Here is a 21,643-nt window from a genome sequence, read left to right on the forward strand (position 1 = left end):
GCTCTTTTATCAACGTATAGTGGATTGACCGTGACCTTATAACGCCCCCACGGCTGAGAAGGCGAAAATGTTTGACGTGACGGGCTGTAGTACTTTGAAAGAATGAGGTTGAATTTTCCACAAAATCACGTGAAGTTCACGTTTAATAGTAAGCAGCCTCGAATATGGACAGTGCAAGTGACTATACAAGCTCAACCAATCTAAGGTCAGGCATGGCCAGGTGGTTAAGGCACTCGACTCGTAATCTGAGGGTCGGGGTTCGGATCCCCCGTCACATCAAAAAATGCTCGCCCTTTCAGCCCTGGCAGCGTTATAATGTTACGGGCAATCCCACTACTAATTGGTAAAAGAGTAGCCCAAGAATTGATGGAGGGTGGTGATGACTAACTGTCTTTCTTCTAGACTTACCCTGGGCCCGGCATGGCCAAGCGTGTTAAGGCGTGCGACTCGTAATCCGAGGGTCGCGGGTTCGCATCCCCGTCGCGCCAAACATGCTCGCCCTTTCAGCCGTGGGGGCGTTATAATGTGACGGTTAATCCCACTATTCGTTGGTAAAAGAGTAGCCCAAGAGTTGGCGGTGGGTGGTGATGACTAGCTGCCTTCTCTCTAGTCTTACACTGCAAAATTAGGGACGGCTAGCACAGATAGCCCTCGAGCAGCTTTGTGCGAAATTCAAAAACAAACAAACAAACTAGACTTACACTGCTAAATTAGGGGCGGCTAGCAGATTGCTCTCGTGTATCTTTGCGCAAAATTAAAAAACAAATAAACAAAATCAGTCTGTGGAAATTGAATAGAAACAGACGACAAATTTTGTTTCTTTTTATAGGCAATCTGCCTGGTCTTACTGGAATTGTTATCACAGAATTCGTTTGTTTCGTAATTTCTTCTTAAACAAACATCTTCCAGGAATTATGGGAAAGTGATATTAGGCTATTAAGATCAATTGTACCTTTATGAGAATGTTTTTCCAGAGCGCGTGCTGCCCTTGGAACTAATTCCGACAAAGTCGATCGTGCTCAGTCAGATTGCTTTTATTACACATTGTTAACCTACACCCTAACATTGATTATAACGAACCTCTGCGAAAGACGATTACGTCAAGTTTAGACAAACTAGATTTTTTTTCTGGCCAACTTGTATTCATTTAAGAAGCTTTTGTTTGTTCGTGTATTTTTTGTGAATTTTTCGCAAAGTTACACGAGAGCTATCTGTGTCAGCCGTCCCTAATTTAGTTGTGTAAGACTAAAGGGAAGACACCTAGTCATCATCACCCACCGTCAACTCTTGGGCTATTTTTTATCAAGGAAAAGTGGGATTGATTGTACTTTATAACGCCTCCGCGTCTGAAAGGGTAAGCTTGTTAGGTGATATAAGAATTCGAACCCGCGACCTTCAGATTGGGAGTCAAACACCCTAACCACCTAACACTACTCTGCTATATTTAAGAAGAAAATAATTAAGTTCCCTCCTCCCCAGGCGCAGATAGTTCTCGTGTAGAATTCGAAACCAACCAAACCAAACTCTGACTCCACGAGGTCAAATTATGTCACTTACTCTCCAATATTAACATATCCATTATTTACAGAAGCTCTTTACTATGGAAATCGAGGTTTCGGAAATGTTGGTTATCGTTAGACTTATCACAGCGAACAACGAAGGAAGTAAAGTCAAGATAAATACTTCATAGTTCTTATAAAGTCATTTAATCTCAATATCTAGACTCCCTACCAGAAGTGTTAAACTAAAACGTCTAAGTTGATGTTGATGTACACGTCTCTTTTCTAATTTATCGATGGCACAAACAAAGAGACAAACAGAAATGAAATCCCATTGAAGTATGGTAGAAACTACAAACGTAATATTTCCATTTTTTTTCCGTTGTTGTTTTGTTTTAAAGTTGCAGAAACTGAAGTTTTCTTGATTTTTACTGCTTCGCGTTTCGTCTCTGACAAAAAACAACAACAAACACATCTCAAACATGTGCATGTAGAATGTATCCAATAATATCAGGGGGGAAGTAAAATACTTTATCTGCAATATCTGACAAAGTGCAAGAACATAATATCCAGTGAGTAAGACAGATTGAAGAGATGTGTTTCTGCACTCGTTTTATGGAGCGACGAATAAACAGTTTTCCTATAAAGTTTCGCCCAAGAACGTCTCCTGTTTCTATGTAAAACCTACTTTCAATATGATTCTTCATATACTTTGGTATTTCTGTATCGTGTTGATACAAGATGTAATGTCTTCATTGTTACGTCAGAGAATGTGTTGGCGACCCTATTTCGTGTATTGTCATTCAGAATAATACCTAGAGGAATAATTCCTAAAAAAAAATGTACGTGTTAGTTTCGTGAGAAAAAGAAAAGAAGGAAGGGAAATTTCGCGAACTATTTTATCTTATGGAACGTATATAGCTTAAAGCTGGTTCTTTATTATTTCAAAGATTAAATTTATTTAGACTAACGAGGGTTAATATTAACTCATGAAACTTGTTTTTAAGACGTATCGAACTTCAGCCTTCATAGCGTTTCTTTATTTATATTTTATAGATTATGTTACATTTTTCTTATATTCAAAGTTTCTATATACTTAGATTTTTGAATCATGTTTCTATCGATTTGCTCAGTCTGCAAAACTCTGAACAAATGGAAACTGAATACTAGTGCTCCTAAAGAGCAGTGTGCTATCTGTTTTCCATAGCTCTCCTTGCCTGTTTCCAAAAGGTTCGAGAGTTTAGTAGGAAGGAGTTTGGATTTTCGAGTTCATGGTTCGCGCCACATTACCGTTTGATTATTTGTTTGTTTTGAGTCTCGCTTAAAGCTACATGAGGGCTATTTGCACTAACCGTCCCTAATTTTGCTGTGTAAAATGAGAGGGAAGATAGCTAATCATAACCACTTATGAGTTACAAACATTTAAAAATAATTATGTTTGTGTCCTGTCTGCACTAGCAGCTTCTAATTTTGAGTTGATAGACAATAGAAAAGGCAGCTTTGAATCCAGCCAAACATTGCAATCAATGTAGGTTGTTCTGAGAATAGGTCATGAGGGAAACATATTTCAAATTTTCGTGCAAAGCTTTAAAATTATTACCTGCGCAGAATCTTCCCTAATTTCCAACTAATAAACTGGAAGGAAAGCAGCTAGACAACAGCACCTGCCACCAACTGTTTGAATTTTCAAATAACCGCTAAATTTACATTACTATATAACTTCTAATGCTCTAGACATATATTGTTAGTTAATATTCACTTCTGATTTGATCAAGCTACCAACTGTGATAAAAATCAAAATCAACCAATAACAAGTATAAATAGTACACTGTTCATACGTAGTTATTTATAAAATTTAAAATATATTATTTCATCAGTTGGATACCCTAGTTGTTACTTATAAAACGTATAATGTATTGTTTGATCAGTTGGATACCCTCGTTGTTACTTATAAAACTTACAATGTATTGTTTGATCAGTTGGATACCCTCGTTGTTACTTATAAAACTTACAATGTATTGTTTGATCAGTTGGATACCCTCGTTGTTACTTATAAAACTTACTATGTAAATGTATTGTTTGATCAGTTGGATACCCTCGTTGTTACTTATAAAACTTACAATGTATTGTTTGATCAGTTGGATACCCTCGTTGTTACTTATAAAACTTACAATGTATTGTTTGATCAGTTGGATACCCTCGTTGTTACTTATAAAACTTACAATGTATTGTTTGATCAGTTGGATACCCTCGTTGTTACTTATAAAACTTACAATGTATTGTTTGATCAGTTGGATACCCTCGTTGTTACTTATAAAACTTACAATGTATTGTTTGATCAGTTGGATACCCTCGTTGTGACTTATAAAACTTACAATGTATTGTTTGATTAGTTGGATACCCTCGTTGTTACTTATAAAACTTACAATGTATTGTTTGATCAGTTGGATACTCTCGTTGTTACTTATAAAACTTACAATGTATTGTTTGATCAGTTGGATACCCTCGTTGTTACTTATAAAACTTACAATGTATTGTTTGATCAGTTGGATACCCTCGTTGTTACTTATAAAACTTACAATGTATTGTTTGATCAGTTGGATACCTTACTTGTTACTTATAAAACTTACAATGTATTGTTTCGTCAGTTGGATACCCTCGTTGTTACTTATAAAACTTACAATGTATTGTTTGATCAGTTGGATACCCTCGTTGTTACTTATAAAACTTACAATGTATTGTTTGATCAGTTGGATACCCTCGTTGTTACTTATAAAACTTACAATGTATTGTTTGATCAGTTGGATACCCTCGTTGTTACTTATAAAACTTACAATGTATTGTTTGATCAGTTGGATACCCTCGTTGTTACTTATAAAACTTACAATGTATTGTTTGATCAGTTGGATACCCTCGTTGTTACTTATGAAACTTACAATGTATTGTTTGATCAGTTGGATACCCTCGTTGTTACTTATAAAACTTACAATGTATTGTTTCATCAGTTGGATACCCTCGTTGTTACTTATAAAACTTACAATGTATTGTTTGATCAGTTGGATACCCTCGTTGTTACTTATAAAACTTACAATGTATTGTTTGATTAGTTGGATACCCTCGTTGTTACTTATAAAACTTACAATGTATTGTTTGATCAGTTGGATACCCTCGTTGTTACTTATAAAACTTACAATGTATTGTTTGATCAGTTGGATACCTTACTTGTTACTTATAAAACTTACAATGTATTGTTTGATCAGTTGGATACCTTACTTGTTACTTACCTTCTTTTTATTTTGAAAAGTGATTATTTGTACATTAATGAACTGAGTAATGTGTAATGGATTATAAATGGCCAATCTTACACACAGCCACCATTAAGAATTATTTGGTACCAAATAAATAATTTGTCTATCTATAAATATAATATAAACACTGCTGGCCAAAATCTTAAGGCCAATGAGCACAAGGAAAAAATACGCATTTTACGTTGTTAGACTCAACCACTTATTTGAGTAGAGCTTCGAAATATGAAAATAAGAAAAGGAAAAATAAAAAATTTCTTCAGCATTTAATAGGGAAAATGTGAACACTTTGAAATTAGACTAAATTTTTTTCTTTATGTTCATTGGCCTTAAGATTTTGGCCAGCAGTGTATATATGTATACACACACAAACATACATATGTAATATATATGCACACTTATATTTATATAAAGAATAACCTAAAGTTGACTTATTGAAACATCGAATCCAGATCACCAATGAAAGATCCCGTTAATAAATTGATGTTGCTAAAGTTTTATACCACATGCACAGAAGATAAGTAATTTAGGGTAAGGACACTGTTTTTTCCACAACAGTTAATTTTAGTTAAAAAAACGCCAAATTAAAAACTATAGATTTTTCTTCACACATAGTTTTAAGTTGCTTAAATTAACATCCTATTTTCTCTAGATGTAACATGTCACTTCCTTTCTACACTTATTTTAAATCATTGTAGAAAGGAAACGTTGGCTTGTTTGTATTTATTTCACGGCAACGTTACCAACGCCACTTGCTAACGTCCCTAATTATGAACGACCAATCAAAGAGAAGGAAATCAGCCGCAGTACCCACTACCAACTCTTGAACTACTTTTTTACCAGTGGGATTGACTGTTAACTAATACCCCATGGGTGAAAGTAAGAGCATGTCTGATTCCAGATTGTAATTCCACGACCACTTGTTGATCATGTCAGGCTGGAAACTTTGGTCAATAACGTAATCACAGTTTTCATTTCCATTACAGCTGACCTGAATGTTATTACTAGGCTCGATAGTGTTAGTAAGTAGGGATGGGCCTATCGCATCCAGTCTGTTATTCTATGATGTTTACATTTAACTGTTAAAGTCCAGTTACAGCCTTATTTGAGCAACTAGTTGCCATTATCAAGTGTTTCACAGCTTGTGACAGTACTATAATTATGTTATTTTACTACACATATTTTTGTAAGGAAATGATAAAATTGAAAACTACTACTCAACAGTCAATTCATTTTATAACTATAAATTATTTCAATATTTGAAAGACAACGGTTTTATTTCTGGTCGCTAGATGGCAGAACAAATTGTTCTTAACTGAGGACCATTTGTGACTTTTCATTGCATAGATATGATACCTGCTAAAAATTTAAGTAGAAATGATTAGATAAAAAAACATAATCTAAATTATTATTCACGTATACCAAATGTTAATGCATCTTATAGATCTGTATACATCTCATTGACGCCTGAGTTAAAAACAGTTTCTTAATTATCAAAACAATTCATTATATAGTGGTATCTGTGTGTGTGTATGTATGCCATTTTGTGGCCTGGAATCTGTATGATGTCCTCCATATTAATTTACATGACCCTAGGTGGAGTGGGTTGTACGCACATGTACTTAGTTGTAAGGCGTGGGCTTTTTTAAATAATCCCTTAATGTTGGTCCAGCTCTCCAGGGTACTTGTATCATCCCAGCATCACTGGCCCTCAATATAATCCGAAATTATAGGAACTGATAAATTTGATATGATATTACAAATATATATTACCACTGAATTATATCAGATCATCCCGTAAGTAATGTCCGAAAATTTAATACAGAAAGTGCATTATCATTTCTGTCTTTGTAGAAGACTTTAATTACTGAAATATGTAGTAGAACGTGTATAAAAATGCTCAGACAAATAAAAGAAACTAACCCAACTCTGCTTTTTTAGATCATTAATAAAAAATAACCCTTATGAAGATGGATGTATCTGAGGAGCACATTAGGCATATAATGCTTTATGAGTTTGAAAAAGGCAATAGTGCAGAAGAAACTACATTAACCATTCATGGTGTTTATGGTGCGGAGTTTCTCAATGAAAAAAAATGTCAAAACTGGTTTCAGAAGTTCAGATCAGGTGACTACAGCTTAAGCAATGCACCACGTTCAGGCCGTCCTGTTGAGTTTAATTATGACTTGCTGCTGGCTGTACTTGATAAAAATTATGCTGTAACAGTTGAAGAACTAGCACAAAAGCTTAATTTAACTCATTCAACAGGTTACTGTCATCTGGAACAGCTTGGAAAGATGTCGGAACTTGGAAAAGGGGTCTCCATGATTTGATAGAAGGCAATCTCAGAGAAAGAGTGGACATTTGCACTTCTCTGCGCTCTCGTGAACGTAATTCACCTATTTTGGGCAGGTTAATGACTGAAGATGAAAAATGGATATTTTATAAAAATGCTAAGCGCTGCAGCAAATGGTTCAGTGGAGGTAAACTGCCTAAAGTACAGCTCAAAATGGACCTTCACTCTAGGAAAGTCATGTTAAATGGTTGGTTGGATATTGTTGGTATGATCCACTTTGAATTGCTACCACTCAGTGTAACAATTCTATTAGACTTATATTGTCAACAGTTAGAGCGCTTGAATGTTGCACTGAAAGAGAAGAGGCCTATTTTTATCAATCATAATTGGGTTGTGTTGCACCAGGATAATGCACGGCTCCATACAGCGAGGATCACATCTGCAAAGATTGAAAAGCTAGACTTGGAAAAACTTCCACATCCTCCTTATTCTCCAGATCTTGGCCTATCTGATTATCATCTGTTCCGAAGTTTGCAGAATTATCTTGATGGAAAAGAGCTTGGAACACATGAAGATGTCAAAACTATTTTTTTTACATTATTTTCTTCCAAACCCCAAGAATTTTATAGAAGTGGCATTCAGAAGCTTGTGTATCGTTGGCAGAAAGTAATTAATAATAATATAACATGCATTATTGATTAAACAACATCAAAAGCGTTTGAAATCCTTTCTCTTTTTCTGAACCTAAAATCGGACATTATTTAAGTGATGACCTGAAAAAAGTGAGAGAAACGATGAAATTCTTTATAAACAATTAGAAACAAGTAATAAAGAATTTGCAAAAAATATATATGATGTAGCAATGGCAATGACAAAGGTACATAAATGAAGGTTGGGATGAATACACAAAACCATACAAAGATCCCAACAGCAAGTACTGAGTCAACCTTACAGGCTTATAGTTACTAGACATTGTAAAATTGTATATCACTATTCATTTTAAATGCTTTTATTTAAACCTGAACTTATGCAGCTGATAGGAATTTAACACTTAGTTGTTGGTAAAAGTTACTCCTGAAAATGTTTAACTACTTATGCTGCAATACGAGCTGCCAGAGGGGCAGACATGACGTCAACAAAGTGAATCCACGTGTCTCAACACAGCTAAATTTAATGTAGTCGGTATAAAAACACTAATTTATTAGTTCTGTATTACATTTCCTTATTATTTACATATAAATCCTCTTGAAAACGACATTTATTTAAATATCGTGAAAATATTTAATATTTACCGTTCCACTAGTTTGATTTTATGCTCTTCATATAACTTAACAAAATATTTCATTTTACACATGATGATTAAGTTCTACAAGGGTGGTCACTAAACGTTCACACATGATTATGTCATCAATTATGTTAGAACCGTTAATTTAAAAAATCTGCTCTTATCCATTATTTGAAGGAGATCAGGACTTACAATTTTGTTTTCATTTATGGATATATACTTATTTATAATACATGTATTTTACAAAGGTATATAATGTTACTAAGGGCTGTAAACAAATTTCAAAGCGCATATAATTAGGTACAACTGACAGAGATGTTTCTATACTTGCGTAGGACAGTATACAGCATATAAACGTTTTTCATTTCCATCTGTGACTCATTAATGTCGTGGAGACGTTTCATTCTGATTCATTGTTACATGTTCTGCTCGGTCGAGAAGGATAATACGCATACTGTATACAATTTCGTTCACACACACGAACGAATACACTGTAATTTCGTTTATAAATACAAAACAACCATATATTACAATTTTTTTTCCACATGTATAAGACTTTATAAAACAGCAAATAGTAACAATCTAGTTTTTATTTAAATTATCTCTCATTATATTTTCAACACTAAAATACATTTTGAATTGTTTGTGTTTTTTAAATTTTGCACAAAGCTACACGAGGGCTATCTGCGCTAGCCGTCCCTAATTTAGCAGTGTAAGACTAGAGAGAAGGCAGTTAGTCATCACCACCCACCGCCAACTCTTGGGCTACTTTTTTACTAACAAATAGTGGGATTGACCGTCACATTATTATGCCCCCACGACTGAAAAGGTGAGTATGTTTGGTGCGACCGGAATTCGAACTCGCGACCCTCGGATTACGAGTCGAACGCCTTAACCCACCTGGCCATGCCGGGCCTTACATTTTGAAGCAATGTTACGGTAACACCTAAATATCAATGCACTTAACGTGCATTACATAAGCCTTATTACTGTTTTTATAGCTGGGTAGTGTTACTCTCAGAATTAACGTACTGCTGAAAAGTTTTTCTTAAACCTAATGTTTTTATAGATATTGAAAAATTATTTTACGACATAATAAATGTGATTAATCACTATTATAGAATAACAACATTTACTATTTTTTTCATAAATCTTTGAGGAGTGAACGTTCTTCTAGAGTAGAGATGTATCTTACTTTATACACGTGTTGAAAACAACCATAATGTTAAGTAGGAAATACACAGCTCGTTATGTGGTAAAGACAGACAGAGAAAAAGATTTTAAAAAAAGCGGGAAAATCATTGATCAACATGTTATTAATGGGAAAAGGTTATTTCCGAGCTGGCTAAGTCTGTTTCACATAAAATAAAAGCCAATGATAATATATTGTCGCTATCTATGTATTAACATTATAAAATAAACATTATTGAAAATAAAAGGTTTAAACTCTACATAATATATTTTCTACATAAATGTAATATTCACCATACTTTAACTATAGTGTTTGTATGTCACTGAACTCAAAATTCAATTAAAATGTGTGAAATGTACGAGATTTCTTTAAAAAATACAATGAACTATATGTACGTTCTCGAATGGTGTCAGAATTAGCTATTTTTGATTGATGTTAATAAAATCGGTTACAACTTCAGACATTTTCTAATTTTAATATTTGCTTACAAGAAACAGTCTAAAATTCAGTCAAACCTGGCTCACTTTTCGAATATTAATATCCTGTCTCACTACTGTGTGTGTTTGTGTTTTTCTTATAGCAATGCAGCATCGGGCTATATGGTGAGCTCAGCAAGGGGAATCGAACCCCTGATTTTAGCGTTTTAAACCAGTAGACTTATCGCTGTACTAGCATGGGCCTTTCACTCCTGCTAATCAGACAGATACGGTTCTGCTGCATGGAAGAAAGGGTGATGAACCAGCCTGTAAACGTAAGTACATCCCTATCTCTTTACTTATAAATATAATTTCTGTGTTTTCCATATTCATTAAAATAAATAACGTGGACGTGAATTACTAATTATATAATATTGTCTATTGTAAAGAAAATAAATGCTGTTGACAATAATGAAATGGTGAAAAAGATCAAATTTAGCAGCGAAGAACTAGTTCTTCTAGTGTTATACAACACGAACAAACACCTGATTCATCTTATGCCTGTCCTATTGGGAATGATCGTTACATCACTCTGTTAACTTATGAGAATAATTTGAATATTCAAATTCGACGGTTCAAGGACTTTGGAGAAGGAAAACTATAATCAACTGAGATACCACTTTAATGCGACGAATTTAAACTGAGGATTTTAAACATTAATGTAACTTAACTGTGCATAGCAAAACTGAAGAAAATTTTATTTTAGAAGAAAGAAATTGTGTAATTCGTGTCCTTTTTTATTTACGTATTAATTTGATTATCGTGGTATTTATATGATATGTGAAAAGATTCTCTTTGTTTCATCAAATACAGAATAGCAGAATTTATGTGAAGAAAGTTCTCATTTTGATACTTTCCTAAACACTATAAGTCACAATTAAAAGTAATGAATGAATCAACTCTTATTAATATGCATGCTAAACAAGTGTACCGAGGAAAGAACAGTGTGAAAATCTACGATCTGAGTCAGCTCATCATTCTTATGACATCTTAAGTCTTCATGAAGATTCATGGCTATATTTGACACCAGCAGTTATAAGAGTGAATACATTTATTATTGAACCAATATTTAATCCAAGAGTAACACAACTGAATTTATTAGGTTCTATCAATGAAACTTTCTATGGTACTGCAGAGAAAGACGACTTTATCAAAGAGTTATCAAATAAAACACGCATGAATCCTACCTTTGAAAATTTTAAGAACAAAATATATAAAATAACTGATAACAAAAAGTTATTGAATAATTATTTCAATTGTCATTTCTCATGATAAAAGATACCGTCTTTCACATTTTGTAAATACAACTTGTTTACACTGACTTACTTCTATCTAATAATACCTGTGATCTTGATATACAACTCAACCTAACAATATTTGTGACATAAACATACAACTCAATCTAATAATACGTGTGATATTGACATATAACTTAACCTAATAATACTTGTGATATAGACATACAAGTCAATCTAATAATACTTGTGATATAGACATACAATTCAATCTACTAATACCTGTGGTACAGACGTACAGCTCAATGAAACAATACTTGTGGTACAGACATACAGCTTAATCTAATAATACTTGTGATATATATTTATTCTAGTACGTTATTAGTTAAATAGAACAAATCATCATAAATGAAACATAAACGGTGTTCTCCTAAATAATAAAAGTTTATTTATTTTCTGAAACTACAAAATACACTTGAAAGCCATAATTAAACTGACCGTATTGCTAAACATTTGATTTTGATTACCACTCTCCTACAGCTTAAACTGACATTTTACACCCTAATATTGTATTTTCAATATATGAAAGTAAAGACTAGAGTAAAGTATTACACATATTCAAACATTGGGGAATATTTAAATGTTTAATCACATGAATGCATAAATATTGATTGATTGATTGTTTGGAATTAAGCACAAAGCTGCAGAGTGGGCTATCTGTGCTCTGCCCACCACGGGTATCGATCGAAATCAGGTTTCTAGCGGTTTAAGTCCACAGAAATACAGTTGTGTCACTGGGAGGAAGACAACTGAATAAATAAAACCAAATCTTTATAAACAAAATAAAAAGAGCACTCTCCAAAATGATTTGTACGGAGGTGATGATTTGAAAACATTCACCACAAATTATACACTCGTAACCATTGCCTGTAGGTATGCAAACTTGTTATTTTATACACATATGTAATCCAGATCGAAGGAACTCTCTAAGAAGTAATGCCTAAGGGTAAACCACTGTGACTAATGCGTCCACCTCTGTTCATTAGTCATATAACCACTCCTTGGGAAATTCAGGTAATACATTTGTTTCTACTGAAATGATGGAAAAACTAGAAATTCTATTTCAGTATCTTTCAAGTTTTTGACAACAAAAGACAAGAAAATATATCTTTTTATTTCGTATTTTGTAAACCCATCAAGTGTACTATCTATCATTACAGAAAAACTTTGCAAACAAAACAAACTGTACTTTCGCTTTTCATTGTCAGAGTCAATGAAGAACGAATTTTGTATGTCATTGAAGTTAACAATCAGCAAAACAAACGTATATATTCATGTACTTTGCATAACATCATAGAAAGCTAAATTTATATTCATAAAATCCCCAATATTTGATGGTCAATTAGGTACTTTTCTGCTTATAAGTTATTACCTTCTGTTTTTTTGATCTAGAACTCACATATTTGTGATTTAGATATAACTCACAAAGATCTGTAGATCAGCTAAATTCTTAGAGGTGTATTCATTTAACAATGTCAAGGAATAACACCAACGTCTATCTTATAATTTGGAATATGCTTTTCAATTTAATCCAAGGGTTAAGCTGGCAGCATAATAACCTTTGATATTTACAAATAACACAAATTGAAATATGCATAGATTACCTGGATTAAATTAACTTTCAAATAAGTACGATACAATTAAGTTAGTGTACAATTATTGTTATTCTTACTGACCTTTGTAAATTAATTACTTGTTGGTCAACGACTGTTTCTAGAGGAAAATCCATTTTTACATCATTTACTGAAACCAAGCACCATCATATTTCATCTGATATACAACGACACAGAACACTGATGGCGGCTCTTGTTCGACATAAAGGACAGAATGTGTTAAACACTTTGTTACATCTCTTTGTCATGTAACAATAAATACCATTAATATTAAAGTGGAAAATTTGCACTATGGTAATATACTTCTAAGTTTTGTGATCTCACAGCAAAAGTATAGTCTACTAGAGAAGACAAATCCATCTTTTACATAAAATCAGTTTACAAAGAGCATTCTTATTATATTCACATGAGAAAACATTCACCAACGTGATCAGATTTATTTCTAGAGATCATCATTCAAAGGTCATGTTTACTATAATAAATTTACTATTATTGTTACTGCATAGCATAATAATAGGGTTTTACATCTTACATGTCGACGAAGCTTACACAAACGTTATGAACATTAGAAAAGTTCACTGTAGTAACAGGAACAAGTTAAAGTCATTACATTATTGTACATGGTTCTACTTAAGCCACAGTTATCTAAGTTTGGATATGAAAGGAGGTTATATACCTTTAAAGTACTCTTGTGATCATTGATAAAGTCACTCTTTGATGGTAAATTGGTGTACAATGGTAAACATATTGTTACTTCAAGTGTTATTTCTATTGGCGGAAAGAATAAAAAAGAGGGAGCCACTGTTTGACATCAGTTTCTAATCATCATGCCAGACAAAAACTGCAATCATACACAGAGAGATAATCAGAGTTTACTCATCGTACACTGCTACAAAAGATCATATTCAGTCTATTCTAAACCTACTAGGTTATTGTTAAGTTACATTGGAACGTATAAGTTTGTGGCAGTTGCTGAAAGGATTTGTCGTCCATTACTCGAGTTCGTGGGTCGGCTAGAGATGTCACAGCTAAAGTTAAATAGGTTAATAAATTATGCAACGTTAATACCTAATATAATGTTCTAACCAATGCTTGGATACATTTCCAGCTGAACCTATGAGCTCGGTTACTGGGTGATAACTTTTGTTATGTAGTAAAACGGTCTTTCAATATTTATAAGAATATAAGGTAATAAATAATTAACTGAACGTTCAATATGATAGTAACACTATCCAGCTATAAAAACATTAAAAAAAAAAGGCAGGTAAGTCAAATACACCGATTTTTAGGTGTTATCGTAACACTGTTTCAGAATATATTTTATTTTTGAAAATAAAATGGGATATAATTCAAACAAAAACTAGATTATTTGTTACAGACTGTTGCAGTTTGTCGTATAATCGTGCATGTTCATTGTTGTGAAATGTGGATTTTGCGTTTATAACCTAAGCTCATGTGCATTTGTCTCTTTCTTTATGTGGACAGTATTTTATATATTATGCTTATTGTCGCTGTATACATGTGTCGAAACATATTTGGATTTCACAAATATAGTAATCATATGCTTGTTCAAGATTTTGTTGTAAAACGTGTTCACGTAAATACGTTCTTAACAGACCAATCTTTTTGTGTAGATAAGATTGCAAAATATTTATCGTGAGAAAATTAATAGTGTTAAAATAAATATTGTGCCCAGAATTTTTACTACACCGATCTTACTTGAAACCTGCGAAATAATCATTGCATGATATTTAAATAAACGACTTTTTTAGCACGATTTACATATAAATGTTCAGGAAGCGTCATTAAATCTAGAACTAATGAATTAGTGTTTGAAACTGATTGTATTAAATAGTGTAACGTTGAGACACGTTAATAAACTTCGTGTGACTCTAGAAATACACCACGTGATTTCACTGAGTGGAAATATGTTGTCATATTCACTTGTCATGACAGCCTAATAGCACGCCATATGTAACAAAATCGTTACTCCTACCCCTTTCTCTCCCTACATCAAACATTGCCTGGTGGCATCTTTTTGGCACAGGGGTAATGCCCTAATTACTGGAGTGGGGTTTGTATGGTTTGGTATACAAGGCTCGGCATAACCAAGTGTGTTAAGGCGTTCGACTCGTAATCTGAGGATCGCGGGTTTGAATCCCCGTCGCACCATATATGCTCTCCTTTTAAGCCGTGGGGCATTATAATGTAACGGTCAATCCCACTATTCGTTGGTAAAATAGTAGCCCAAGTGTTGGCGGTGGGTGGTGATGACTAGCTGCCTTCCCTCTAGTCTTACACTGCTAAATTAGGGACGGCTAGCACAGATAGCCCTCGAGTAGCTTTGCGCGAAATTAAAAAAAGACAAACAAACAGGTTTGGTACATTTATCCTTACCTAGTTTCTATACTCTTTGGCATTGCTGTTCTTACATCATACTTAATTTTCCAATATTTTTTATTAGTTGTGTTATGTATTACACTTCATCTAGTACGAGTCTCCCATTTATTATATTATATGCCGAAAAATTTATTATAGAAGTTTATTGATTGTTGACATATATCAAATTTATGATATCTGCCATTAAGATTGATACAGACAAGTATTCCTCAACACAAATATATTTTAACATAAAAACAACAATACAATTTATTGTAATTATTATTACAAATAATGGTTTATATATAGTAGTTTTGTAAACAATACTGAGTCCTCTATCCATCAGATCTGAAGCTGAATCTATTATCAACGGTTCACGGAGGGCGAATTAATTCTATGTTGATACACGGGCACACCTCAGATGACGGGGAAGCTGGCTAACTCTATTCGTGGCTAGTCTCACGTGTTTTACAAGCTCACTTTTCACCGAGGAAGATATTTAATGTCTTCGTAGAAATACTAACGTAAGATGCTAATTTTCTGAAATTGAACGGTTTAAAATGTTCGAAATATATATAAACATTCCTGGTGAAATATCTATAGTTTTACAGTTAATAAGTACTTATCACATTTATAACTTCCATGGTTTATAGCATACTGACTGTAACGACCCAACAATATCTTGCTATCTCCTGGCGCGTTGATTTATAATCTTTAGACAAGGTTCTGCAAAGTTTAGTTGGCCCACCACTACTAGTATTGATTATAACGCTCGTGAATGCTCTATACATTGAGAGAACAGACGGGACTTTCGCAATACCAATTTAACAATATAAGTTACACACATTTCTAAATATATATTTAACTAAAACAAACATCAATTTTAAAATAAACGTATAACAGTAAATCCGTTACACTTGTATATATATATAGCTCTTTTACAGTAGAATTAATCTACGTAGCACGTCATTAAAAGTATGATTCTTGCAGGACTATAACTAACTGATGCACGTTAAAACGACCAATGTTACTTTTAATGGAAACGGAAACCTTAATTGCAGTGCATTAGTAATACTGAACAATTATATATATATATGAACAGTTTATCCGTGATTTCTGATCCTGTTCCGCGGAATTCTTGTTTGGGAACTACTGACTTCAGGTTAAATCCTCTTGAAATACAGATGTCGTGCACATCTAAACACCTAGAAAATATCACACGACTTTGCTACTAGAATACAAATAGCGTAATGCCCCAGTTTACAGTTCGTGAACCATCGCACAGCGCGACTGACGCACAATCTTGATACAACGAGTAAGCTGAGACGAAAAAATATAATATAGTCGAAACTTGCACTTGCTCTACGTGTTAAATTAAGTGACGGTATAGCGTGATACGCTTAAATCAAGCCATTTAAGTAATTTGTCGACAGTAGTAAAACTTTTAAGTAAGTTCGTGCTAGAAAAGCTTATTGAATATCTGAACAACAACTTATTCCTTCTAAAACTGCTCAGTATTAATAAGCATAAGACTTTCCAGTGGTATGTTTGCGAACTTACGATGATAGAAATCTGGTTCCGATACGCGTAGTAAGCAGAGCACAGATGTTCTTAACTACAAATAAACCTAAAATATTTTAACATTTTCATTTTTGGTTAAACAGTACGGGTTCCAAACAAATAAAGAATAATAATATGTCATGAACCTAACATACAGTTAGAGATAATTCTTTTTTTTTTTAAGTTAAGTTCAGAGATCAAACACAGCGACTCTCGATGTAAGCCTAGAAGTGGTTGTTGAAACTGTCCAACAATAACATTTAGAAAGCCAAACTTTAGCTTTATCTCAATGCATCATTCTCACACATTCTGGACTAAGATTTTCAGTATAGTTAGTTGAAGGTAGATAACTTTATCTTACTTTACATGGACTAATAACATTTTTGCGTAGTATATTACCAAAATTTAAACGTATCATGCGAGCAAAAATTATGGGTCTTAAACTCCAAACATGTATGAGGTTTATAAAGAGATGAATACAGATTCTGGGCTTCCACTAGAAAAATAACTCTCTTAGCCACTGTGACTAAACAAAGTAATTTCATTTTAGCCACAGTGACAGTTGTTTAGACACAAATTTAGGTCGCCAAAAACTGTGTGGTGCGTGATTTTTAACATGCATCTATTCCATCCAGTAAAAAATAGCTGTAATTATGTGAAAATCTACAAGACATTAAGTTTTGTACTATTTTTTATTCCCCAGCAATCTTCCCTGCCAAAAAAACAAAACAAACAAAATAAACATGATAAAGAGGAAAATAAAGAGATACATTTCTCAAAATAACACAGAAACAAACAAAAAAAAGGCTTAAAACTAGAATATGGTAGCATGACTAGTAAGTAGATAAATCCAATGGCAGCTCTTCAGCCAAGTCATTCTCAACAGAAGATGTGGTAGAAGTTGATATGTGAGGTTACGAAGCACATTTCTTCAACAGGGAATGACACCCACGTCTGTCTTTGTGAGTGACCCAGTATCTGAATGCAGAGTCGAAGTTAAAATGATCTAAAGGTTTAGACTCCATGGATAAGTTCAGTAACATGTCTGTCTTGGCCACAGACAGATTGCTCCTGGAATCTGTTTTGACGCTGTTGTACCTGCTAATTCACCGCTCACAGTCAACAGATGTAACTGGAATTATTAATCCAATTGCTGCAAGCTGAGACAGATTTGGAAAAGTTTGACGGGTCTGGTGGATGTATTCCTTGTAGAAGCTCTTCATGTTTCTGCTTTTGTGAGCATCCTGTTCCATTATGTTCCTTAGTAGCAACCATCCAGTCAGTGCCTCATTCTCATTGACGAAAGGAGAGAAGTGCTGGACGAGTTTCTTCAGATCATTCTCATCAAATACTGCTCTTCTGTGACATGGGCTAAATATTTAGAAAAATGACATGATGTTAGTGTCTGGGAATGCTACTTGTAGTCTTGTGACCACCTCTTCAACAAATGATTCAGCAGCTGATCTGTACTTTTCACGTTGTTTATCAATATCTTTGATGTCATGGCCTCTGTAAGAAGTATAACCACTGGCATCAGGAGCTTGTGGGAGTTCCTTCAGTGCAGCCTGTGTGTAAGGACCAGGGATGTGTACCAGCGACTGAATTAACAGAATTGACCCATCAATAATTGCTTTAGCCTGGTCATAAGATAAATCAGCTCTTTATAGAGATCTTGACAAAAGTCCAAGAATGTCAACAGCGTCAGCCAAAATATGTGTCATCATGATAAAGCTGTAACATGAAATTTGCTGGACCAGACCATGTAGCAAGACTCGGCCTGGAGTACCACGTTCCATTGCTACGACCTGCAGGCAGCTAATCACAGATACAATACAGTTGACTAGTGCTTGGACGGAATCATTAAAAGAGAGCCATCGTATGATGAACACTTGCTTGATTGTGTTGCTTTTCTCTCTATGCAATGCTTTGCTCTCTTTCAGAACCCGACACAACTTGGGAGAATATTTCAGGCTTTCTGCAAACTGGTTCAAAACTGAAATGTACTTCACAAGGTATGGCACCTGGTTTGCTGCCTTTTCAGCTGCCAACTGTAATCTGTGTGCCAAACAATGACTTGTTGTTATCCAGGGGCATTCCCCCTTAAATTTTGTAGCAACACCTGTTTTTATTCCCACCATGACATTTGCACCATCAGTTGCAAGTCCAACCAAGTCAACATCAAATAATCCTCGATCTGCCATGACTGAGCGCATTGTGTTGTAGATAAAATCAGCCCCAGTGTTGGTCAGCTCGCGCACAGCAAGGAATCGACTTGTAACCTCACCTAATGATGAAAGATACGTGATATAAATTATCAGTATAAAGATGTTTATTGCATCAGTTGCTTCATCTGCTTCAAGAGCAAAAAATGGGACAGGCAATGCCCGAAAGTCTGCCTGCATTTCATCCTGAACCACAAGATTTACGGCACTGTACATATCATCCAGAGACTGGCTGTGGGTGTATATGAAGCTCTCTGTTCCACTCCCTGTCAAAAATATATAAGAACTTGTGTTTTGAAATACGACCATCAATTAAAGTAATAAACAAAGATATTTGGAATAGTTGGCTAGCTACTTCATTTTTGATAGATATTTTCAAAATGTTTCACTTTTAGAAAATTGTCAAATTGCCGCTTGTTTTAAGAAAATACTGTATAAAACAGAAAGTATCTTATTAATACTAGAATGAAGAATATTCTTACATTAAATACTTGTAGTGGAAGGAGGGAATGAAACTTCACAGTTGGGATGGCTTCCTTTTGTTTGTACAAGTCATGTGGCCATCTGTGCCTGAATGCCACCTTTACACCCCACATACACATTCACACCAGCAGTTGACATCCTTCTTCAAAACTTGTAATGCTACTGCACTGCGATGATCTTCTGACCGTGCATGCTTCACCAAGTCGTCTTTTTTAGGCTTAGTAGCAGTTTTCCCAGTGGTAGCATAAATATTTGTCTTCTTGTTGTCCCTGCAAAATTTGCAATGAAATGTATTTTGTTGGGAAACATGTTCCAGCCAAGGAAACTGTGAAAACCAAGTTTCTTCAACAACTCTGTGAAAATTGCAGGTATATATTTTTTTTCACACTGACAGTCTGATCACTGCTGCAAGCTTCAGTTTCTTCAGAGCTGTCTTTTCTTTTGGAAGTGGATTTCCCACCATCAGTTGATGTTGTTGCTTCGACCTTCTTTTGAAAAAAACTTGATATATCTAACTGTTTAGATGTCTTTTTATCTGATCTAGGAGTTGTCATGATCTCAGTTCAAACATATGTCAAACGAAATGTGGGATTTCCATTTTTATACAGACCATACGTTGGTTTGATGAAAGTCAGGTTTTCTCTGATTACTGTTTGTGTACCACGGGCAGAATCAAACATGTAGCATAAGAAATGAAACTAAAAGAAATCATTAGCACAGCTAAGTAATATATTTTTAAAATTTAATTTGTTAGTTGTCATATCCCTGAAATCATAAAAATACATATATAAAGAAAATATAGATTACAGTCAGTGGAAGTTTTTAAAGACGCTTCTTGTTTCTTCAACTCGCTGGGGGGCGCCTCTGGTCATTTGTGATCATTAATGGTGTGGACGGCGATAAAAACCACGAAAGCTGTTCAAGACCGAAACTTGAGCAGAATAAATAAAGGAAAACCATCCAAGACCGAAAAATTATTATCTTTCGTCACTGTGGCGAAACCAACACTAGATTTTTTAGCCACAGGCTGTTTCTTTTCGCCAATGGCGATGTGACTAATGGCTATCGGAAGCCTAGAATGCTGTAAGCTAAATAATAATAATATACATTTTAAAAATATAGCAACAACACTTATTATTTGATTCTAAGATTTTATACAAATATAATTCTGTCTAATTTTGTTTTTGATGGGGTTTATAACATATGGATTTATACTTTCTGCTTTGTTGTTTTAGGCACAAAGCTACACAATGGGTTATTTATGTTGTGCCATCCTTAGGTACCAAAACCCGATTTTTAACATTATAAGCCCTCAGAATTACGGGGGAGCCACCGGGGAGGGAAGATGTTTGACATAAAAAAGTCTGTCCAACTAAAATAAAACGCCCTCCTATTGGGACAACGGTATGTCTGCGGACTTACAATGCTAGAAACCGAGTTACGATATCAGTTGTGGGCAGATCATATATAGCCAATTATGTAACTTTGTGCTTAGTTATGAACAGCCAAACAGGCTAAAATAAAATATTGAATTCAAATGTCCCTCAGTGGGACAGTAGTAAGTTTACGGACTTACAAAGTTGTCATTCAGGGTTTGCTTCCGGCTGATGACGCAGCAGATAGTCCAATAAGACAAGTTTTAAAAACAAACAAACAAAACATTCTAACGAATCACGAATTGTGATATAAAAAAATCAAAAGAATGTGCTGGTACTTTAAGTACACAATACATTTAAACAACTCGACGGAATGATTTTTAAAATATATTTTATCTTTCCAAATTATCTCATGAAATGAGAACATCCTGAACTGGACATCGACATAGATGTGTCTAAATAGAAATTCTATGGTGTTTGAGCATTATTTTGTTTGTGTATATAATAAAAAACAAATACCAACGTGCGTAAATATGTGCAAATTACTCTGGCCTGTAATTCTGCTTAATAGCTAATAAAGGGTTATTTACAATATTCTCAAATAGGAATATATAAAAACAATACTCACCAATAAAACGTTATTTACAATATTCTCAAACTGT

At 34.2% G+C, this 21,643-nt stretch overlaps 1 protein-coding gene across 2 annotated transcripts in view; it reads left to right on the plus strand.

Annotated features, from left to right (window-relative positions):
• The window catches only part of LOC143238100 (zwei Ig domain protein zig-8-like), a 132,255-nt gene that overhangs the window by 33,014 nt on the left and 77,598 nt on the right, over window positions 1-21,643 (plus strand). For both annotated transcript variants that reach the window (XM_076478049.1, XM_076478048.1), the window contains exon 2: window positions 10,158-10,328. In XM_076478049.1, coding sequence (XP_076334164.1) covers window positions 10,251-10,328 — 78 coding nt within the window. In that variant the 5' untranslated portion in view covers window positions 10,158-10,250. The remainder of the gene's footprint in view (window positions 1-10,157; window positions 10,329-21,643) is intronic.

Source organism: Tachypleus tridentatus, chromosome 13 (assembly GCF_004210375.1).
Source record: "Tachypleus tridentatus isolate NWPU-2018 chromosome 13, ASM421037v1, whole genome shotgun sequence".
Classification (NCBI taxonomy): Eukaryota; Metazoa; Arthropoda; class Merostomata; order Xiphosura; family Limulidae; genus Tachypleus; species Tachypleus tridentatus.